This window comes from Betta splendens, chromosome 8, assembly GCF_900634795.4.
Source record: "Betta splendens chromosome 8, fBetSpl5.4, whole genome shotgun sequence".
NCBI classification, from domain to species: domain Eukaryota; kingdom Metazoa; phylum Chordata; class Actinopteri; order Anabantiformes; family Osphronemidae; genus Betta; species Betta splendens.
Genome location: NC_040888.2, coordinates 4,875,617 through 4,899,960, shown reverse-complemented (window position 1 = coordinate 4,899,960; position 24,344 = coordinate 4,875,617). Strand labels below are relative to the sequence as shown.

Sequence of the window (24,344 nt, the reverse complement as noted above, 5' to 3'; positions counted from 1 at the left end):
GAGGCCAGTAGAACCAGTAAGATGCCGTCTTATCTGTGATTCAAGCCTCTCGTTTTGACGAGACACTTATCTCTGCCTCATATTAACCTTAAATGTGTTCTACTGGATCAAACTAAAGATTTAGTTAGCATCCAGTCCATCTGATCACTTTCTGGACCAGTCTGGACCAGTAGAACCAAAAAACTGCCTTAAGTTGCCACAAAGTGACTAGAACCTATATGTGTTCAGTGCCTATCTGCCTCATTTTAAGTTGATGGTACTCTGCTTGATTATATTTACAGCTTTAATAAATATCCAGCTCACTTGACCACTGTCTATACCTGTCTGAGGACAGTAGAATCACTTTTTGGCCACATGAAACAAAAGCCTTTTCTCGGTTCTACTGGTTTCAGACTGGTACAGAAAGTTATTACACAAAATCTAAAAGACGTGGCATCACTACCGCCACTAGAAAACGTGTAGATGATAATATTTACATGTTATGGCTTTTTGAAACCGAAATAAGCAGCTGTACTCCACACAAACCGAGGCGAACGCCTGGCAGGTTATTTCAGTCCTCGCTGTGATAAAAGCCTTCAGTTACTCCCATTAAGTGCCGCCTCGCACACTCGTGAATCACGTTCAGCGACGACCTTGCATGAACCGCTGCATCACCGGGGGACGCTGGGACGCCGTGTTAAAGGAAGGCCTCCCCTGGGCGTCACTGGGAGGACTGGAAATAATACGAGCTGCTCGCTGGAGTTCACCTGCAGCACGGAGGGCACCCTGACACCAATCAGATAACTTATTTAGTTACAGGCTCCCGTGCATCTCTATGACTCCTCCTTACACTCACTAACCTTCATAATGTTTAACACACTATTTATTTATTCACTTTGTCCATTTTATATATATACGGTACCAAAGACAACACTCAGATATGTAAATGTTTCATTACAGGTCTTTTGAACCAGCAGGGGGCGCCAGACATTCACCTTTAGATACTGTGAGCCTCCAAAAAAACACAGCCTCACCAAAGGTCAAAGGTGATGCAGTTGACTGTGAGTCCAGGTCAGAGGCAGCTGGAGTCGGTGTCAGAGGACAACTGGATGCCCACCATCAGGAGAGGTGCGAGCACAAAGGATGACGAGTCTCAGATGTGTGAGGTCGTCTCAGGTGAATAGCAGGGAAAAGTGGTCCGCTTTCACATGGTGTCATAGTGAAAAGCAGCCTGTCACAGGGCGAGAGAGAGCGTGGGACGTCTAAGACGCCAGAGACGCCAAATTACACTGAAACGGATTTAAAAGGAAGAGGAGAAGAACACGACAGTCAGAAAACGAGAAAAACACGCGCAACACACCATCCCGGGAAATGATACATGCCAGATGATTATGTCATTAAATAATGCTGCATTTTTAAAGTGCATTTAAACTGGTTAAATTACAACCATTACCCAACATGTGTGCTTTTAACGCCCTCTCGTCACTCATTTCATGCTCATTTCAGGAAGCGGCGTCTCCAAGGTCACGATCAGAAAAAGGCAGCCTGACGAGTTAATGCAGCGAGAAGCTGGTTTTAAAAGGAAATCAATTAGCCTGACTTTATGTCTGACCTCCTCCAATCACTGAAGTTAAGAATAAAGTAGAACGAGCGGAGGAAAGCTGCACGGCGAGAGGAGACGAGGCAAGAAGTGGATTACGTCTATTTATAATCTGCAGCCTCAAAGGCCGACGTTTTAGCTGCTTTATGATCACTTGAGCTGTGATTAGGGATGGTTGTGTGTTTTTGTGTGTGTGTGTGTGTGTGTGTGTGTGTGTGTGTGTGTGTGTGTGTGTGTGTGTGTGTGTGTGTGTGTGTGTGTGTGTGTGTGTGTGTGTGTGTTTGTGTATTGATGTAGTGGTGGAAAAATTATGAAGGTGGAAAGCTATTTATAAATGCATCCTTCTTGCTCAGATCACAGGTTCCCATTAGTTGATATTAGACACACATAGATTTTATGAAACCATTAACTTTTAATAGTTAAAGAAAAGGCAGCTGATACTAACTAACTAACTAGCACTAGGTAAAGTTTAGTCGCAGTCATGATTTGCTTACTGTACCTGCAGTGATCGCCTGCGGGTTCATCATTCCATTTTGACCTGATGATGGCGCTAGAGGAAAAGTCAAAAGGTCTTTGTTCTCTGTGATGAATCATGGCTGTGTGTAAAAAGAAATGTTCAATGATCCAGATACTATAAATTTGTATATTGCCTTCATAACAAAGCATCGATCCACTGATCAAAGCAAATTAATCCAGAACAACAAACAGACATTTTGTGTTCTACTTGACCTGCATGTTTCATACAGGGAGAGAGACGTGCAGGAGGTGAAGTCTGCCCGAAACCCGACACGAGATGAGAGAGGACAGACGGAGAAGGAAGCTGTTCCTCGCTGACCTCCAGCCACACAGAAGGAAATTACAATCAGCCAGGACCCGGACTCTTGACTCTGCGTGACAGGCACACAGCCAGAAATCAGTATCTAGGAACTACTGAGCGTTTCATCGACCCCAGGTTTGATTCTGAGACATGTGTGCGTCTGAATCGAGGACAGATCCTACAGAATGACAAAATGCAAGGCAGCGGATCAAACTTAAGACACAGCACAATAAAAACTTTGATTACAGATGTTTGAGCAGCTGACAGTGAACACTACCAGCTTTCTGATAAAAAAGCAGTAGGGATTTGGGTAAGTGACGGACAAGCGTCTAATTCCTTAGAGGACAAAATTGGAGGCTTGGGACAAAATGATGGCGCAGCTGCTGCTTCAAGGACAAACTAAATGAGACGGGAGGAAGGAAGTTCAATGTTATTGAGAGACCACAAGAGCATGATGAACATTTATTAGATACAACAGTTTATTCTCCAAGAGCACCCGGGCTTGTCTTCATTTCATCTACAGTTTATTGTTCACCTGAAGTCAATATTTTATCAACAGCGGCACAAAGATTATGACAGCGGAATTTGACAAACAGCTTAAGTTAAGGTCAAACGCTGGCGGGCGGTCGATATTTGGCCAGTTACCTTTCGCTGCGTCGGAGGAGAGCCCCGTGGGCCGGGCCGGTGGTCCTGATGGGCCCGATGGCTCCGAGCGAAGGACACGGAGGCGGGGGGAGCGAGGAGCTACAGTAAAGGGTTTCTCCAAATGACAAACAGGACAGAAAATTAAGCTACAAATCCAAACATGCTTGTGTAAACTTTGTAATTGAATGGGAGTAAGAGGAGAGAGAGAGAGCGAGAGAGAGAGAGAGAGAGAGAGAGAGAGAGAGCGAGAGAGAGGAGAATGATTGCAGTCACTTCTCAGACCATGACAGCAGCGTCCTCCAGACGCCCCTGACAGGAGCCATCAGTCTTTGACGTCCCCCTCTGTCATGCAGCACAATGAGACGCGACAGCAGCTCAAAGAGCCGACCCCCCCCCCCCCCCAGCTTACAGCTGAGAAGGAGCTAAGCTAAGCTAAACATGTGGATGCATGGGGATGATGTGGAAACGCTGCGTCACTCCAGCTGCTTCGGTCTGTGTGTGTGTGTGTGTGTGTGTGTGTGTGTGTGTGTGTGTGTCGGGGGGGGGCGTCAGGCTGATGAGCGAGGATGATGACGGCGGAGCAGGCCTTTCATAGGGGCCTGGAGGAGGTCACGGGTCCCCCGGAGACCCCCCCTCTAACCTCTGCCTGGCAGCGTGACGGCCAGAAGGACACATCTACCCTCCACATTACTGCCCCCTGAGTAGACAATAACATCAGAGCAGGAGGCTTATTTTGTTGCAGCCATGAATTATTATCGTAACTGGGCTTTTATGTAATGTTGACAAAGAGCATGTTTGTGAATTTCCGTACACAAGAGACTCTCTCTCTCTCTCTCGGCCGCTCGGTCTATTCTCATCGCCTGCTAATGTTGTCGACTTCAGATAAAGAAAGAAGCCTCTCAACTCAGCAGGAGACAGAAGTCTTCATCCTACGACTGTGTGTGTATGTGCGAGTGTGTGTGTGTGCGTGTGTGTGTGTGTGTGTGTGTGTGTTAAATAAACGAACGCACGCACACATGCACGCGCACGTCTCGCCATCCAAAGCACAGGCTGTTCTCACATGTACCCACACATTCCCCCCGTGACTCATCTGAAATCACACTAGAGCCATATCAAAATAGACATTAATACCCTGGTGAAAAAGTCCAGCAGAAATAACCAGTGGACGCGGGGGCCGGGTCCGTGGGCCGTGAGACCGCAGCGCCTGCAGCATCTCCTGCAGCATCTCCTGCAGCATCTCCTGCAGCTCCTACTGTTACCACAACAAAAACAAGTAGAAGCATCTGAGAGGGGACTGATCGTAATATAACGTGGTACTGATTTAAAAGCCCGCAATTTCCCACAACAATCTCCAAGACGGACTCCGTGAAGCACGTCTGGCTCCTCACCAGCAAATAATGCTTCACTTTGATGTGTGAGCAGGTCACTAATTGAGTCCATCTGCTGTTCAATGCTGGGAACAAAGCGTCCCATCAGTTCTTCAAGGCAGTTTGAACTGTAATAGTACAGGACCCAGAGGGGAAGATGCAGAACCTGGAGTTAAGAATATGAAATGTGTGATTGTGTTAAAAGACGAGTAATAAATGTAACTACGCACAGATCAGCTGAATGAACTCATCAAAGTTATAGTGGACACTTTGCACAAGGTCAAAGGTCAGAATTTCAGAATAAATCATCACATGCAGCATAGAAAAATCTGCACTTTGCTAAAAAACAGATGTCAGATAAACGCCTGATCATCACGTGGGGGTTCTCAGGTGGAGCAGCCTCTCGTGAACAGATGGCCGCCATATTTCCCTCTAAATGAGCTCGGCGGCATGTTGACATAATAATCTATTCTAGCAGGCGGCGGGACGTCACGCTGTAATCCGTGAGCACGAGGACCGGAACCAAACGCAGGAGGACGTGCCGCTGCAGCGTATCAGTCCAGAACCTCCTCACCGCTCATGTCACCTTCCCTTCACATTCATCTATACCTGAAGGGTTTGTCTGCGCCCGGCTCAGGTGCCTTTAAAGCCGGTCCAGTGAATATTCTCTGTAAATACGAGAACGTGAAGCACTGAGGAGCATACGTGGCTTTAATCAGCTCCCGGCACCAGCAGACATTGTTTCAGCAGATGGCGGCCTCATCATGACGGACACTACATTTCCACACAATTAGCTTGATGATGTCTCATTAAATATATCCAACTCCCAGCTGTAAATGTCTCATTTACTTCATCAACTGCCCAATGGCTACTGTAAAACTAAATTTAGCCTGTAGAAAAATGTACAGAGCTCATTTTATCATTTCATTACAATTTCAGATAAGGATGTTCCTCCTTTTTGGGTTTCTGTTCCCACCCCTGAACATGTCAAAGCAACCAGAGGCTTCTCTCAGTGCTTTCAACGAACCACTAACCAGTGCCGGCGTCCCCTGAGAACACGAGACAGAAATACTACGACGCGAGGTCCTGAATAGAAAACGCCACTCACGCTCAACTCTGCACCGCGGGTCAGAGAGGCTAATGGAGGTGTCCTCCTGGAAGGAGCAGCGCCGTCTCGTCTTTAGATGCTCGTTGGCACTGAGGAAATGACAAATGAAACACATTCATAAGCTGAAAGATTTGTAGTGAGAATACGACTTTGAGACTTGGATTTTAGTTTACTTTTAAAGAGTTTGGAGATGGTTTGTTTTGTAAAACTGGTGCTTTTATAACAAACAACTATTAGAAATATGTTTCTTTAAGAAATCAGTATAATTGAACATTTTTAAAAGTAACACTATTAAAAACACCAGAGTGTGTACTTAATGACGCAACCTTGTGCTTCTAACTTAAATGCAGATTTGCGGCAGCGAAGCAGGACGTGTTAAAAACGTTGAGCATGTCAATCATCTCGCTGCTGAAACACATGGGTTGTTGGTTACGTAGCGGCGCCAACAGACGCACTCATCTGCTGCATCCTTGTTGGACGTCCTTGAATCACAGCGGGTTTCGGGAGTGATTTTCCCCAGACTTAATGAAGTAGACGGACTTTCAGGCTGATTAAATAATTACATTATCTCCTGATTACACTCTTAATTCACACCCTCTTAAATAACCACAACAAAAAATGCAGACGGCACACCCATTTTTCCTCTTTTTATTCAGTGATAAATAATTTCCTATGATCATAGGATTTATGTGTAGACATCCGATCAAGGCAAGAGACAAATTAGAGGGCACACGTTGCCACCATTAGAAAATAATAGCAGAAACAAAAACAATGAGGTAAGAAGTTCTCTTTTTATACATTTGTGGTGTTTCTATTTCTGTAGCCTATACTGTTGAATGCACAGTGTTTCCTAATACAGAACACCTGCCTTTTGTGTCTATACATTATTAAACAAAAACAGGCCATGGCACAATACTGATCCAACCAAAACAGGGCACTGCAGAGTGTATAGTTTAGTAGCATCATCAGGTCGAGAGTAAGAAAAGCTGAGCAGGAAACGGAATTACACAACAAAACTAAGACTTAGTGACTAATCACACACACACACACACACACACACACACACACACACACACACACACACACACACACGAGGCCCTAGTGAAATCATTGCCATATAAATGTGACAATGATTTGACCAATTAAATTGATTTGGTAAATACTGAATTAGTGAATTAGATTTGCTGTTTAAATCCCCCAAAACTCAAACTGACAAAGCAAATGGAGGAAATATAGTTTGGGAGTGATATATATGTATTGGATTGGTTCTGGTAGTTATGCTTGTGCAAGTGTGTGTGTGTGTTATAAACCTACAAGCGAAATAAGCTACGCGCTGAGGCACAGCCCCACACGGACCTGACCTGCGGTCCCACTGCCTTCACTGTTATACAAAACGAGACAAAAATCGACAATCCTGGCTCCATTCTTTATGTCCTACATTAAAGGAGAATACCACCAATTATTACACGTGTTATTTTCATACCAACTTGGATTTCTATACATAAAAGTCAGTAACGTTGGTTATAATTACCGATGTATGAAGTCATTTATCTTAAGCCCTCGAGGATGCAACACCACAGGGATGTGGATATGGTTGAAAACCTGGAAAGTTTGCTTGTGGCTGTATTGACAAGGTTAAGATTATTGATGCAAATACAACAGATGTGTCTATGTTTAGATGATTATTGTCTAACTTCACAGTCTACTAGTTATTGGCAATAGCTGTGCACTGGCGTGGTGTTTAGCTCAGCAAAACGACTGTCTACTTATTTATACTTTATTGCTAATTTCTTGCCTATATAAATAATGTTACGTAAGATCTTCCGCTGGGTGGCATTCTCCTTTATGGCACTTGACCCCTAGTTCTGCTGCCCGCAAAGGTCACCTCTGGCTGCTACCTGCTCCTGAGCCAGAGCTGGCTGGAGATGAAGAGGCAGCGACACCTGCTCGCTCCCTTCGTCCGCAGCAGCCTGCGTGTCGGCCCGGACAGCTGTGATCACAGCTGCTCTCCCAAACCCCACACACACACACACACACACACACACACACACACACACACACACACACACGAGGCTGTGTGAAGCGACAGGCGAGGGGAAAAAACCCTGCTCTAAAGCCCCCCCACCCACCCCCCAATATCCCTTAAGGGTTCAGTTCAGCGAACCTCAATTACACTCAGACTACTTCAGTGAAAGGTCGACAAGGGTGCAAGGGGGGAGAAAAAAAAAAAACAACACAAAATGTACAACAACGTAAAAGAAATGCACAACTGAAGTAGCGAAGTGAAGCCAAAAATAGCGACAGGAGCGGTTGTGACGGCGCGGATGTCTGCTGAGGGCAACGGGGCGGACGGTGGCGAGTCAAGTCGAGGAGTGGCTGTAGTGGTCCTCAAGAAATGTGCAGCAGCATTGTGGCCGTGGTTGCCATGGCAGCGGCACATTAAGCACCCTTTCCAGCAGAACAACAACAGAGAGGCGGCCATATTCTAAATCAACAGTGGCAGGGTGCTGCGGCAGCCTGCGCTGCGCTCGCTCGCTCGCTCGCCCGCGCTCCTCCACCCCTTCGTGCCCGTGTCCTCCTTTAGTGTTTCGCTCGCTCATCCGGTTTCTTCTTTTAGTAGTTAGGTGCGCCGCGGTGCTGCGGTCCCACACAGAGGAGACGTTCCACGTTCCGCGGCTACTCACCAGAGTTTGTCGATTTTGAATTTCAGTCTTGAGTGTGTGTTTTTTTTGTAAATCCCATAAATCTTTCAGAGCCTCCGATTTCAGTTCAGAGGCGGGCCGGGTCGCGACCTCAGCCCGGGAGGCAGACCTTGCCTGCAAACAGCAGTCCCACTATGGTGAAGAAGATGGAGAGCACAAAGAGCACGTACGAGGAGCCGACCACCGTGTTGTTGGGAAGCTTGTACGGCTGCCCCCCCACCTCGTTGATATAGAAGCCTATTGGGAAGATCAGTGCCGCCATACAGAACAGGATCACTGGAAGGAAGGAGAGACAGTTTCAGTTCACAGTAGATTCAGTCTAAAGTCACATTAATAAGTAGTAAAATTATTTGTATATACGATGACGCAGGTGTTAGCCTCTGTTCTCCACAAGATACACAAAATGGAGCAGAAGCTCACTCGACTCAGCAGGAAGCTGCTCCGACTGCATTCAATTTCAGCAGGTTAATTAGTGAGGTACAATGGAGCCTTAAATAAAAGCAGCATAATGAGAAAAGACACAGCAGCAGACGCTGCTTCACATACGGGAGACAAAATCGAATTGCATTTATGTCAAGAGCAATATTGTTATTACGGATGCCGTTGTACATGTTCCTCCTTTAGCTGTTTGTCATTGTGCCCTCGGTGTGTTTGCTCCATAAGCTTTCCACGCAGGCACATCCAGCTCAATTTATTCACCGCAACTTAGCTCAATCCCGAAATAGAACCCGCCGCCTAAAAAAAGCAACCAAGAGCCCCTCGGGCTGTGGAAGAGGCCACCTGTATGTTAGCGGTGTGGTCGTTCTCACAGCTGCCACTAGGTCTGACATCAGTCAACAATAAACCAGCATCCAGCTAATCGACAGACGAGCTGCGTGCATCCGTCTCTGTCGGGATGTTTATGAAGCAAACTTCAAAAAGTCTCCGCTTTCTGCACCAGCTGAAGGAAATCTGTTAGACATGAAAATATTTATTACTTTGATAGATGTTAAAAAACAATGTTGTTTTTGCTTCAACACCTTCCTAATGGAACCCGGAGCCCACGATGCTGCTCGGCCGCCTACACTTTCTGTGGGGCTAGTTGTGACGACGTGGCTCCAGCAGACATGAAGCCTCAGGGGTCTGCGAAGCTCGACAGGAACTTTTCCCACACACTCAGCATCGCAGCCGGAGACGCGAGACCGTCCGATGAGCAAAACAAACGCAGCACAAACACTTGGCCTTGCACTTCTACTAATGCAAGCTGATGAAACAAATGCACTTTAATCACGACGGCACTGAGAGGAAAAGGCGCAGAGTCATTGTAAAGACTTTCCGCAGAGTCATGTATCACCAATACAAAAGCTATTGTTGAGAATGAGATGTGTCCAGGAACAAGGTGTGTGATTGGGTAACTGATTGAAACGTCTCCATTCCGTTTGTGTGAATGCTTTAGTCTACCGCTCTTACATAACGCCGGTGACGCTCGACATCAAGGCGAACCGTGACTTTCCTGAATGGCTGCGCCGGCTGCGTGTGAAAAGCTTGATCTGATTAAAAATAACTCCCTGTTGCCGGAGCGAGGAGCGCGGTCGCCTTCGTTTCTTCTGGCTGCTGTTAACATAAAGCGCCGCCGCCAGTCTGTGCATGACATCGAGTACCTTTGATGCGTGAACAGCTCCCGCATGGCGTACGGCCTCCCTTTAAACTTCCCTGCGGCTGTGTTTAGTCGCTTCGCTTCACTCAACGGTGTGTAACTCCTGTGGTGACAGCTCCTCATCCAATCCTAGCTTTCATCTTTCTCTCCATCGCCGAGCTGCTCAGTACATGAGGGGTGACATTCCTAGCGCTAAGAAAAAAACAGTCCCTTGTCCCGAGACGTGGATGTCAGGTATTAGATATTTAAAGTATTTGTGTTTATCTGTGCAGTGGGGTCGGGTGGTAGAAATGTTGTGAAAAGTAAGTAAAGCGGAGCCAGAAATCTGTGGCTCAGCGTTTCTTCTACAGGCTTTAGCCAGAAAGTTAATTGAAGTGCACCTCATGGACCACTGCTTCCCCTTAAGTGCCCAGCGGATGGCTCACAGAGTCACATGCTGCTGGACAAACAGCACCATCTCACTGATCAAGTCATAAAGAACATTACATTAATAAATAATTTTCAGTATTCATTTGCCACTTTTCACAGTTTCTGTCTTTTAAGTAATGAAATGTGTCTGAATGAAAGGAAGTTCTTTAAATGCAGTTATAATGTTTGCAATAGATGCAGTTTACTGATTGACTTGATGAAGGCAAAAAGTCACAGCAGCATCATTTAGTTATTATAATCCAATCAAGTAATTTTTACATAATTCATTCCAACAGTATCTAACAAACCCCATTAAAAGCTTCCATGCAAGCCCACAGTTTCATAGTAACTAGTGTAGCTTTTGTTTCTGGCAGCTTTACACTTTCTTAAATTGGCAAAATGCAAAGTCAGGCTTAAAGTTGAGTTTGTGCTGAAAAGGACAATTTCACACAAAATGAATGCGCAGGAATTCGGCAAACTCCAGAGGAGTAATTACCTCATTAGTCTGTGCAGTTACTGTTAACGTATTATTCATGTGCTTGTTTTTTTCCCCTCACTGGAATCCAACCCCCCCCCCACAGATGACCCTCAAACCTTCAAGAAACACTGTGTGTGTGTGTGTGTGTGTGTGTGTATGTGTGTGTGTGTGTGTGTGTGTGTGTGTGCACAGAGGCAGGACTGTGCTGCAGTCACAAAGCTGACCATTCAGGTGCTGGGGGCCTGATGCCAGTTACATTAGCGACCGCCCACCTCCTCTCAGTCGTCATCACCTGTTCGCTGCAAATGAACTAGTCCGACCTCATTACCAGCGGGTCTGCTTCTATTTCCTCTACCATCTCTTCAGTATGCATCTCCTCACTTAACCTCGCGCTCCTGTTTCCGCACAGCACAGAGGTGTTTGTGCTCTCAGCTCGGCTTGGTCACTTTTAAGCCTTTTTGTGTCCTCCACTTCAAAACAGGTCTTTAGGTATGAGAGGATGCCAGAAAGCGTCCTTTGTTTTGTCTGACTCACCTAAACAGATTTCCTCATTCCTAGTCATTACGTGAATCGTTTAAACGAGTTTAAAATAGAAAAATCTGTGCTAATAATGACCCTCTTGTTTAATATGGCAAACAGAAGCTTAGCAGGGAGACAAGGGTGACAATTGCTCACAGTTGCTATGGCAACTTCCTTACTTGCCTTTCAGTGTGATGGTTTAACAATGTCTCAACGCCTTTTCTAATTCAGCTTGTGACACAGATTTGTGCTTATCAAAAAGACAGTACGTGGAGGTGAGTCATGATTAAGACAAGTTACGAAACATTAATATATTCGTCACAGAGATCTGCATCTGGCACGAAAAGTAAATAAACTTGTGCTGTCTTCCTCAGCAGAGCGAAGAAGTCAGTGTCAAAAACAAACCCAGCTTTGCACCATGAATACAGTGCAGAGCACTGTGGTTTCACATGCCTCTGCTCCATCTGTACGACTCCGCTCAAGGCCATCTATTCCTTTAACTAACGGACCAATGGAACACCGCCGTCCCACGCGCTCTGACGAAAGCACAACAGCCACGGTGTACAGGACGGGTGCTGTGTTATTATTGAGTACTGGAAACGCATCTATACAGGAGTTGGGAAAAAAAAAGGGTTCAAGGCAGCGTTCAAGAGAAAGAGAGAGAAAACACAACACAAATGCTGTGGAACACAGTCCTCCCACTCAGGCATCAGAGGATATACATTACTCAATAAATAAGCTACAGGGAGCAAAGGGAGTCATCAAAAACACTCATAAATGTGCAAATGCACTGAAATTCACAGCCGCCCACGGACACAGGTCCCCGTGTCACCGCCAGAAAGTCGTCGTGTGCGGAGCCGCGGATGTGTTGACGTCACACACACACACAAACATGTAAATTAACCAGACTAAAGCCAATTTTCACACAGCTCCAACCACACCGCTCCCCACTGTGTCTCATATCTGCGCTCTTCCTGAATATAATAGTGTGGTAAAGGAGCATTTCTAAAAGGTGACATCGTGCTAGATGTAGTCGAACAAAGACAAAAATGAGAAAGACTCCGGGGAAAATGTGCTGACAGCAAGTCTACTAATGAAACTGCGCCTCGCTATCGCTCGCTCGCTGACAATGTCATGGTCTCATTCACTTACTGCCAGTGAAGGCGATCCAGCGGGCATATTTGGTGGCTTCTCTGCGCCAGTGCGACGCCACCAGCAGTCCACAGGTGACCGTGAGGGAGATGATGCCCATGATGATGAAGAAGAGCGTGGTGACCCATTCTGGAGGCAGCCGGGGCGGGATGCAGGTCCGGTCTCTTCCGTGGATGGTTTGACACTGCCGGACGAGACCGACCGTCAGAGCCCCTGCGGAGACGGACAACGGGAGACCAGGACTATTAATTCATCATTAGGCACAGGCTGATGTGTGAATACAGGAGAGCGTGAGCAGGTAGCAATTAACGCGTATAAATACACTGGAGTGATACGTGGACAACAGCAGTGGAGAAAATAACAGAGATAAGCCTTGTTCGTTTGTCACCAAATACAGTCCTTCAAAAAAGCTGGAACTTTCTCCACTGGTGGGTCCAATTATACCAGCAGCCAACATTTCATCTTTCACTCCTTGCACAAGGCCTGCCAATTACTGAATCCATCCCACACGTCACTCAAAGACTGTCGGAAGGTGTAATAGGAGAGGAATTTGCAGCAGCTTTGAACAGCTCTACTGTAATATAGTGCATGTCCCCCATAGTGCAAGCTTCCACATCTGCCCATGTTTGATGTGATGCACCGACTGTATGCGTCACTGATCAGACTGGACTCCTGCTGCTCGCGTCATGAGCACAGTGCGAGTGTGAAAGGCTACTCCCCAGCAGCAGAGAAAGTCTCCGCTGCTGCAACCACTCTGGAAGGACACCATTCAATTAGAGCATGTCCTGGAGGGGAAATTCTACCCGCGTAAGCAAAACCGCTCTACATCAGTCAGGACTCTGCTGATCACAGGTCTTTAGCAGAGAAATGTGGACCATAAGCGGAAGAGCGCAGAAGAAAGGAGGTCTTGCGTCGCCTTAGATTTCCACCTGTGACTATTTGAACTGACTGAGCATAGTTTAGAAAGGAACATCTGTGTATATGCAGATGTTCATACAAACACAACTCTCTGTAGACCCCCACAGCAGCAGTCACAGACTGGACGCGGTCATAAAACTATTTCCTAAAGTACTGTGTTCTAGTCTGTGTGGGCGACGTGGTAAAATGAGGAGCCAGTCCTAATCCCCGGGAACCCAAACCTGCTTGTTGCTTCCTCATCTAACCCCACCCCACCAGCTGCTTATTAGCGGGCTCAGGTGTGTCCAGCCAAACAGAAGCTGGGAGCGCGCAGACGGCTGGAAAACAAGCACAAGGACCAGCGTTGGCCACCCACCGTCACCCCAGGGGGCGGGAGGGGCGCGACATGAGCATGCGAGCTGGGTTTCCACCAGGTCAAGGTTCTTGGCGTTTTGGTTTTTTCCCTTGGTTGGTGCAAAGCAGCTATTCATTCTATTGGGTTGGGTTGGGTTGGGTTGCGCTGCGCTGGGTGGGTTATCCACGGGAAATCCTGTCCCCTTTATGCAGTGAAAGGACTGCTCTTAAAGCCACAACAAACCGCTCTGTCCAGAACACAAACAATGCTGGTGGTTTGTGGATGTTAAACCTTAAATGGACCAGACATGCAGCATTTGTTTTTATCTATCCACACAAAAAACTACTGTAGCAACACCCGTCTTGCATTTTGCCTCATTAACTGACCTCGTTGCCGTGGCAATTCAGTCCCCGTTCATTTTAATAGAGGGAGTCATGCATCATGACAACGGCGGCACCGGCGTCGCTCCGAGGCAGACGCCGCAGCCCGCTCTCGTAATCAAGCCAACATTACAGCATTACAGAGCAGCGCTGAGCAAATTAAAGAGTGGCAGAAAGCAGGCACTGATGCTCGGAACGGGGAAACGTTTGATAGCTGCAATTAATGGCACCGGCCTAAAACCATTTCCTCTGGATTCTCTGACCTCCCGCTGCTTTACTGGTGCTCAGTGGCATTCCTCTGTTACAGCAGGCAGGCACGCTACGGTACATGGACAAAGGTAAACAACTAGAAAAAAGCAGTTCTAGTTACAGTCTGTACGCTTATATACGCACATTTTACACTCTAATACAAGGGAACATACTTATAATGACAGTCTTAATCTTGAGAAGCAGCCAGATAAATGATAAAGTCACATTCGTACACATATTGCTGTGCACCTTACACACACTACCCTCCAGAACTCTTAGGGGGGTATGAAGGAGCGTCTCCTTGCATTTAGGTCAAGTGTGCATCGCCCAGCACTGAAAAAAACTGCAATGTCATGATTCATTTGTGGGTAATAAACACTAAGCGGAGGAATCACAAGCTGTCTGTGAGAGTGATGCCGCCGCTTGCAGTCAGGCAGAGCAGTTTCCTCCTCAACAGGGTTATGGACCATCACTACAGTAATAACCTCCATGAATCTCCAGCCCGGCTGTAAACGCTGACAAGTAAAGCTGAACAGAGATTATCCGAGCCATTTCAACGAAACAAGCGTCAAAACTGGAATGATTGCTTTAAAATCGGGAGTGAACAAGAGACACAATAAATAGCCTGACTAAAAACCTGCTAAACCAAACAATCCAAGTGCATGATGCTTAGTTTACAGAATGAGTCGGGCATCGCATTTACTGAATAAAATTGGCCAATTCTCCAGTTAGAGGTTTCTCTCACTTTCACGCCCCCATCGCGCCCTGTTAGCCTGCAGTCGGCTCTGTACTCACAATGATCAGAATACTCCTCTCACCATGTCTCAGGGCAAATGAGAGGAAACGAGGGCCGTGTGTGTGCATCTTCAGCATGATGATGCTGTCATTAGTGCAGCTTGGGGGGTGCTGATATTTGTAAGCTCTAGAGGGGACGAGTCTGACTGTGAGCGGTGGTGGGCGGCAAGTGCGCGAGCTCCAGCTGCCAACAGCTGCCGCTTCTGCCGCTACTGGAGGACGCTACAGTGCCTATTTGCGCTGTAGAGGCATTGGGGCATGATGGACCAGCCCATGCAAAGGAAACAAGAGCCAATATGTATGAAAACACATCTCACACAACACAAATGTTCATAACAATGAATGAAGACAAGCCCTGCTGCTATCCAAGCGAGGTATTATCCAAATACGATGAAGCCGTTAAATCATTGTCAGAAAAACCTACAGCGCAGGAAAAAAAAGGAAATTCACAGAAGCACTTTGGCTCGTTCCTACAGTCGGTGGCAGGAAGAGCTGATGCAGTGATCACGCTTTGATGAACTGCAGCTAATGACCTCCTCGGCTGCAGGTTTGGTCGATTTGCGTTGCTCCTCGTTGCGTGACATGCACAGGCTTCACCTTCAGCGCTACACTGATCGGAATCAGATCAAAACTGCAACTGGACGCTGTTGCTGCAACTGGTTTCATTTCCTTTCAGTGGCGCCTAATGTCCTTGTGCTTTGAAACATGACACATGAAATATCTAGTAGTACTATTCATATTCTCCAACTGCGTGCCTTGTCAGTCTCCAGCTATAACTACAGTAGCAGCTCCTTTTGTTGTGTCAACAAGGGTGAACTGAAATCTGCAGATATGCAAGTTGATGCTGCAACTTTGCATTCAACAGAAATATGATAATTATTAAACAATATGTACCAAGTAGAAGACGAAAAGTCTGTGGTGCCATGTCTATTTACAATGAATGTTAAAATGTATTGTAAAAGGCACCTGTTACCTTGTGAACACCATCAACAGTTTTCTTTTCAATTCAGCTCCATTCAGTAGGTCACTATTCCTTCAACGCACTTTAAAAGATAATCTCACGGTCACGCAAGGATGAACAATGAGTTCAGGACTTATTTTTAACCGTGTTGACTGTATTATGTACATGACCTTTTGTTGCGCTCATTTAAGAAGCTTTTCCATCTCTACACTGTGGTGGTGAAAGGCACTTTCAGGAGGGTCACTGCCAACCGAGCTGCCAGGAATCTCACTCCGTGTCTGACACTGATGTAAAAATGGTTTAGCTTGAAGCCTGGCACAGGAAATCAACTTTAGCCTTCATTGCCGGAAGATATCGCACTGAAATAAAAGCAATATCGTGGATCCCCACATTGTTTGAGTAGTGCTACTTCTCTTTTGTCACATTTCTTATTCACACACACGCACGCACGCACGCACGCACGCACACACACCTTTCATTTTGTCAGTGTCAAATCTATGCCTAAAGGTTTGTATCCAAGATTGTGTGCACTATTAAAAGAAATGACAAGCATCAGTGCTATACGACTGCACCGTTTGTTTACGCATTGATTTTTTTTCCCCCCACAGAATAGCTTTCATCAAACCATTTGGCTAAATCGAAGCCCGAAAGCCACACGTCTTGAGCAAGGACCATTTTTAAATGACACTAACTGCTCAGGGGACGGTGCCTGCTTCTCTGCCTTCAAAGCCCAGAGACAGAACGCTGAGCTCCTGTAAGAGCAGCCTGTCAGCTGCATCCCTGTGTAAAGACAAAGCTGGAAATCAGAGGTCAGCTGATTGAAGATAACGCAATCCAGGGAATCATCCCAGGTTTTAACTAGATAATACAGTAGTAAGTCAACTGCTATTCCAAATACTAGAAATACCACCATTCTCCCTAAGAAACATGAAGATAAACAAACATAGTCACACATTAGATGTGACTTCACATCTAGACAAAAAAAAACTGACTTGAAAGCTCAGTTCAAAAGCAGTGAGTGATACACAATGACGTGTGAAGGAGACGTTTCTAAGTGGTCTATCACCTTTGTCTCCCAATGCCATCCAGGATAAGTCTTGTTACAATCATCAAAGAGAGGAAGTGTTAGCTGTGAAGAAAAGTGAGAAGACAGACAGAGAGGTGGAAGCTGTAAAACGCCCACTCTATAACGCCCTGACTCACCACGTCGCTCTAGTTAAATATAGTGAAGGTTCAGTGTTCAGGACATGCAGCTACAGAGTGGTGGCCCTCACTGGGCAGTTACAGGCTCTTAATTCAGCAGTTTTAGATGAACAACACAGAAATGCTCTGAATCCATTTGTCATGCAACAACATATCCCAATAAAGTCAGAGTGTATATTGAGGAAGATGCCACACAACATATTATTTTTGCACAAACAGTTTAGTCTGTTTAGCTAATACAGTGCGAGTCTGTATTGGTGGAAGATGAACCTTCCCTGACCCAGTTACTAAGCTTCATCCAGCAGTGGGAACAAAGAGGAGCAGCTGTCTATCAATAGCCTGAATGTGTGTTCAGGAATGACACAAATAAAACAGAGGAGCAACAGCACGTGCTCCTGTCCAGAACCAGCGGGGGAACGGGGATTAGACTGGAAACACTTTATAATGTCAAGACACCAGCAAAACACAAGACCTTTATTACCCTCAGTGGTGAGAGCAAGTCCCCTAATTAGCCTGTCAGCTTTCAGGGGAAAAAAAACACTGCAACTACCACTAATTTCCATTATAGTATCAAGATATATAAAGCCTGACAATTCCCACAGTAATGTTGTGACATTCAGCCAAGAAGTCTTTGCAAAAATATATAACAAATGCAACAAAGCCATCTTTTAATTGACCTTAATAATTAATTGCTTATCAGTTAATTTCCTGGTGTCGACCAAGCACTTGTTTGAGTCACCTTTCAGTCAAACGTCAGGAAAAAACTAATTATGCCGAGCATCCAGCTTTCACAACCGTAAATTAGAAAACATTGGAAACAATATAACCTGAGGTTTTTAGACTTCTAATCAGACTAAGGAAGCTAATGGAAAACATCACCTAGAGAGCTTTTTAATATATTCTGACAATCACTAAAAAAAACTGACCCCCGTAGGTGTAGGATGCAGTGGAAATGCAGACACCTGGTGCAATATTGTGATCTGGGCATCAATAACATGCAACGTGGGAAACAAAAGATGCTGCTGCAGATGACTGACACACACACACACACACACACACACACACACACACACACACACACACACACACACACACACACACACACCTTTGTTGTGGAGATTATTTGAGGCCACATGCTGCTGCGTGTTTGGGACAGAGGCAAGAGATTTGGCTGGAGCACAGAACACAAGAGCAGCAGCAGCAGCAGTTTTAATGGGCTGCATCGTTTACCTGCTGATTCACCAGTGTTGATCCAATCTGGGTTTGCAATACTGGCTATTGCAAAGATATCTGCCGCCAGAAACAGGCATCCTGAAATGATCGTCAGTTTATCCATATCGCCGGCTGATGGAGCAGTGTTCGATGAGGGGGGTAAATGTGGTGGTCGATGTCCTAGCGAGAGACACAGGGTGGGCTGTTATCAGTCTAACCTCGCCCCCTTTAACAACAGGAGCCCGTTGTGCCTCTGCTGTGCATTTTGCAGCAACGTTAGCTCCTCCGCGTCAGCCAAGAGCTCCCTGCTCCGAAAGCGTCGAGCGCGACGCGCAGAAGCATCACATCTCAAAAGCTCGGTGTAGTTCGGTACGATAACGCCGTGGCTCACTCGGCACCGATGCCCCGAACCGTCTGCGTGGCCTTTCGGATCCGCTTAGCTGCAGCAGCCACCGCGGTAGCGGCAGCATCGGGCACGGCTGCGGCTAGCAGCGAGCTAGCTAGCTAGCTACTTCCCAGGTTCGGGCTCGGGAAGCCGAGCTGCGGCCCAGAGGCTGCTCGACGGACGAGACCGAGACTGCACTCGCATTTCAGACACGGTGACGCGCGAGCGGAGGCGCGGGAGCGGCGAAGCGGGTCCCTCCGCGGTTCCACAGACGCGTGTTTTTAGCCGAGGTCTCGAGTTAGCCGTCAGGAACGCGAGAAGCCATCACCCTGTCCTGCTTATTCAAGCCCGTTCTCCGTCTCCGCTGGAGGAGCATCTGCCGCGTTCAGCCCGTTACACCGGCCTCGCCGCCTCCGTTCCCTCGTCTCCGGTGCGGAACGGGCTCGGGTTTCACGCGGCACAGAACGCGCCGCTGTGGGTCGCGGCGGGAGGAGGGTAACGGTAACGGTATTGTTGTGCTGTCCGCTCGTGAGCCCACCGTTAGCTCAGCCTCCGCTTCTGCCAAATGACATCAGGAGAACAAACACCCCCACGCAGCGTCACACACTGCTCGGCGTCTTCACGTCTGGGGGGAGGGGGGTCGCTCTGCTCTCGCGATATTACTTAAATATCAACTATAACACGGTTCGCGTCGCAAAACGTATTAATTGATCAGTGAATTAAATGAAGGTTTCGAATAGAACTCCATATTCGACTATAACAATAAGGAAACAGTGGTGGCGTAATATACTGAATCATTCACGCATGTAATTATTAAGTTTTGTCATTATGAAACTGTATTATCAGTCAAAAAACAAATTAAAATAATCAAAGCAATGTGGCAAGTGTATTTTAATTTAAAATGAATTGAACTATAAACAACGTGGGACTAAAGCAGAGCGCCTTCAAATTTGTCTGCACGAGACAAACTACGACCACAGCAACAGTAAAATAAAGTCACGACAGAAAAACTGTCAGTTTCTTAGCATTTACAGTATGTTTAATTTGCTGCATTTAGAAGTGCTTTCAATTTTGCGGTGCATTTACCACAATTAAAATGATTTACAATGCTATTTCTTGTTACAAGCTTTACACCAGCGTAAAGAATCTTACAGGAGTGCATCTTCAGATTCATTCAAGGGAACTATGCATTTGTAATGATCACTAACTGCCCAACTCCTGTAGATCTCCTATATAGAAGATATGAAGTCACGATTAAAGTATTAACATACAAGATAAACTAAGGTGGGACAGACTTTGTGGAGTGACCTTTTTCCAATATCTAATTGTAAAACCTTTGGTATTTAATCATTGTGAGCCAAATAAAGCAAGGTTATAGTATGTCTACTCAAACTATAGATTAAGTTAGTCAACCATTCATAATGCACACAGACAGTGGGTTTACTTGCCTTACCACATCACATGACTAAGTGCCACTATTGAGCTAATTTCCAATCTCACAGGTCATGTTTGAGCTTCAAGGTCCCCCTGTTGGTTCATCAATGAAACTATTCACCAATTACCCCTCATATTCTTGCCAAATACAATAATCCCCACAGTGCAGGTGGCCTAGATGCATCCCAAAATACAAAGTCAAACAATTTGATGTTGCTACCACTTTAATTTATATAGATACAGTTAAATGGACAAAGATCCCCCACAACAGTTGCAACATTATTCTCTTGATCCCTGCAAATGAACGCAGACATTAATTGGTGCAGGACGCCCTTTTCTTCTGCAGCACTCAGGCACTCGTACCCGAGTAAAGGAAAATAGTTGCCATTATGTTCATATTTCATCCACAAATGGTGTGTTAGCAAGGTGTCCACTTGCTGCCATGGTTTTCTTGCCATTAACAAATTTTTTCGCAGCCTGTAAAGAAAAAAGGCACAGTTTAAAAACGTATTTAGAAGAGCAATACAAAGTAACTAAAAACAGGCAGAGTGTATTGTTAAAAAGGACATGTGCGAGTCATTCCACAGTAAAATTACCCACCTTAACCACGTCATTTTGAGTGACGGCATCTATAGCCTGAAGAACAGCGTCAGGGGGCTGGTACGCTGCAGTGTTCAGAGCCTGAGCACCGATTTCCTCCATCAGGCTCTCAGAGCCCTCAATTGACATCAGGTAATCAACTTTTGCCTGGTTCCTACACGGACACACCAAGCACAGCACACATTTTTCCAAACTGAATTTTAGCACAGCAGTTTGTGAAAATAACATTTGTAACATCTCTTTTTTTTTGTAGCAAACCTGGTACCTTCCAGTGAACTCACTTTGCTCTGGTGAGATCAGCCTCTGACACATTTCCCTCTGCTACGCCTCTAACCTGGGAAATGGCAGCTTTGATCACCTGTACAGAAAGAGACAAAATCAAGCAAGTGATTAGTAAAACAAGATTACAGCACACTCACATTTTACTATTACAATAAAATAGTCACCTCTCCGGCAGAGTCCGCTTGTGAAATGGTATAAATGCCAAACAGGCCAGAGTCAGAGTAAGAGGCATTGAAAGCTGTGGCCTGAAACACAGTTTAATATCATATGAATCTACAACTAAATCAATGCAGTCTTGTAAAGTAAAAACAACTGTGAAATAATGTTTGTCCAGTTTCTACTCACATCAAATGGCTGGGAGCTAGCCTTGGCAATGCCCTGGAAGAGTTTGCTGGTAATGTTGGAGCCCCTCTTTACATGTGGCCCAGCACCCAGGATCCTTTGCAGCACACTAAATGCATCAGCCTCTGCAGTACCGGTCACACCACCTTCACTGGCAATCAATGCGTGGACCAGGTCATCATTGTTCTGCACACGCAGCTCACCTACAGAAATTAGATCAATATTAAAAATGGCAAAGTGATTATTTTTCAAGAGCGTAATGTGGGTTTTAAACACAAGGCCTTACCTCCACGGTACACTGATTTAACCTCAGATGCTCCCGCTCCACTGCGGAAACTCAGGCCCTCACCCACCTGCCTCAGGACAGAGTGCTGCACACCTGGATTCACATACATTATACAACTAACATTAAATTATAAAACCGACAAACATGCAGGTATGTCAACTCTTTGATTGCTCACAGGTGCAAATTACATGTTATGTTACCGTTGGCCTATTCTTCGGAAAACAATATTTTGACAGTTCAGTGTAAACACACAAAAAAAGTCCATAAAGTCTTGAAAATAAAAGGCCTCGAACAAGGGAGAGTAGTTCTCATGAAGTAATATGCAGTAGTCTAAATAGGCAGCACTAGTACATACTCACCAAGTCCTACAAGAGCCATTCTGCCAGTGGTGAAGTTGTCCTTAACAAATGACAGCAGCTACAGGGAGAGATAAAAGAGGGGAGACATAAGAGCCTTGCTTAACAAACTCTGGTCTTGACATTGCTGTGTCACTGCCAACTTGAATTAGATAACTCAAAAAAGAATTCCTCTAATAACAATAACAATACATAGAAAAATCTAACCCAACGAAGATGCTGTACATACCTGTTCAGGGGAAACGTGACCAACCATGTAGTCAGGGCAGTACAGGGAGTTTGACAGGCCAGTTTTGTATGCTGCTTCATGCAACTTCTCAATCACACCTGCAGGAGAGAATGAAAGAGAAAACTGATATTCAGAATGGCATCCAAGACGTTGATCCAAAAAATTATGCATGATGTGTTAAGATGCAGTTTGAAACTCGAGGTACAGATACAAGCTGAAGGGTTGCTGTGGAAACCAACCTATCTGGGGACTCTGCTGAGCCACAGCCTTGTCAACCTTCACCCTGGACGTCAATTCTTCCACCTCCCATGGCCGAAACTCTTGAGCTGTGGTCACGTTGGTCAGAAACTCCAATAATGAATCTCTGGGCAGAAAAGTGGTGAAACATCATTAAGCATCAATATATACACTTTAAATCCAAGTTAAAAGGGTTTGATAAAAATCAGTGTCACTAACAGGTGTTCTCTCAGACCGTTTGCGGTATAAACCATAGCCTCTCTTGATGATGTCACACTGCAGATATAATTAAAAAAACAGCAGTTAGTGTGGCGTGCTATGCTGCACTGATATACAGTTGTATGTGCACTGAATAACCTCACTAACCTCAGGCCACCTCCTACTGCTTCCAATCCACGACAGATCTTGAATGCAGATGCACCTTTAGTTGTCTACAAAAATACAAAAGGCTGATCATTAAACTGCACGAGGTCAGTCAGGTATAAAAAATATTGAGGGAGACCCTGCCTCATAAAACTGCAGTATACCATGTTCCTAAAGAATGCAATAACTTGATATAGTTTTTAGATGGCATTTTTGCTACATTATCTAATTATGAATTACCAGGTTTGCTGCCAGTCGGAGCACATGAGAGACACCCTGGTTTTCCAAACTCTCATAGCGACTTCCAGCTTTCACAAACAAACCGACACTGGACAATGGGGAATAATTCTCCAGTGATGCTATCACAAGGCCGTTGGGGAGCTTGGATACCTGAATAAGGCAAAGAAATGTTACCGCTTACAGCATCAAACATCCCGCTTATCCTGGCTAATGTTAGTGGGTCACCTGAACATTTTGAGGAGGAAGGGCTGCAGCTGGGGACGGTGTTCGAGCTGTCAGGGGTTCAGAAAGAGCTTCACTCCTCCTGGCGGCGGCAGCAGCATAGCATCGATTCTGTAAGTATAGTGACACGGAATTAAAAACATACTTGTTTAGCAGCTTTGCCTCAGTCAAGATAGACCCTGCATTTAATTAATCTCTGTTTGGACTCAACTGACATGGTGTCTTTACGGAAGTGATAGCTCCTCAGGCCGCTTAAACATAATCACAAGTATCTATTTACACTTAGGCAACGACAACAAAGCGTGTGTCCTGTCAACAAAACTGTGATTGTCCATCTGTAAAATATAACCGTGCCGGATTGTGATCAATTCAAAGGTATGACCCGCCTTAAGTCACTTCAATTAACAAATTTCGAATATGACCTTCAGGTGTTATCCAGCCGAGCAATGCACCACAACGCTAAAAGAAGGCCGAAATAACAGAATAAAATGCACCGACAGTTTATGAATTATGTGAGAGGTGTGTTTGGAACAGTTAATTCAGTGGTATTTTACTTCATATCGGTCTCCTGTAATCAGTTGCAAAACACTGAACTAGCTAGCGGCAGAGCGTGCTAACTAGCCACCGAGCTATTTACCACGTATCGCGGTTTTACGTTTCGTGAGGGTCAAGAACTACAGCGAGTTAAAGTGCGGTCCTGTCAGTTACACATGTCGAACCAACAAACAACGGGACTCACTGGGAGATTGCCCAGAGACCGGATTCCCCTCATGGCTCTAGAATCTCTCCTTCAACCGGGGCAGAAAGACTTAATAAAACGGAATATGGCGACGTCCTACCCACAATCCACCGCGCGACCCAGTCGCTCAAAGATGATTCAAGATGTCAAGATTAAATACTGTGCG

The 24,344-nt window shown here is 45.7% G+C and overlaps 2 protein-coding genes across 2 annotated transcripts; both read right to left on the bottom strand.

Annotated features, from left to right (window-relative positions):
- Positions 1-6,148: 6,148 nt before the first annotated feature.
- On the bottom strand, positions 6,149-19,459 carry mosmoa (modulator of smoothened a). The gene is made up of 3 exons (XM_029159151.3): positions 18,482-19,459; positions 12,412-12,624; positions 6,149-8,494 (listed from the first exon to the last, which is right to left on the bottom strand). Exons 1-3 carry the CDS (start codon positions 18,585-18,587, stop codon positions 8,310-8,312), a joined length of 504 nt encoding a protein of 167 aa, XP_029014984.1. The 5' UTR covers positions 18,588-19,459; the 3' UTR covers positions 6,149-8,309.
- A 1,029-nt stretch (positions 19,460-20,488) lies between these two features.
- LOC114860480 (cytochrome b-c1 complex subunit 2, mitochondrial) lies at positions 20,489-24,339 on the bottom strand. The gene is made up of 14 exons (XM_029159119.2): positions 24,179-24,339; positions 23,443-23,550; positions 23,218-23,367; positions 22,981-23,045; positions 22,834-22,890; positions 22,617-22,741; positions 22,378-22,475; positions 22,152-22,209; positions 21,793-21,885; positions 21,510-21,709; positions 21,329-21,409; positions 21,164-21,240; positions 20,883-21,036; positions 20,489-20,759 (listed from the first exon to the last, which is right to left on the bottom strand). Exons 1-14 carry the CDS (start codon positions 24,209-24,211, stop codon positions 20,676-20,678), a joined length of 1,383 nt encoding a protein of 460 aa, XP_029014952.1. The 5' UTR covers positions 24,212-24,339; the 3' UTR covers positions 20,489-20,675.
- Between the last annotated feature and the right edge of the window lie 5 nt (positions 24,340-24,344).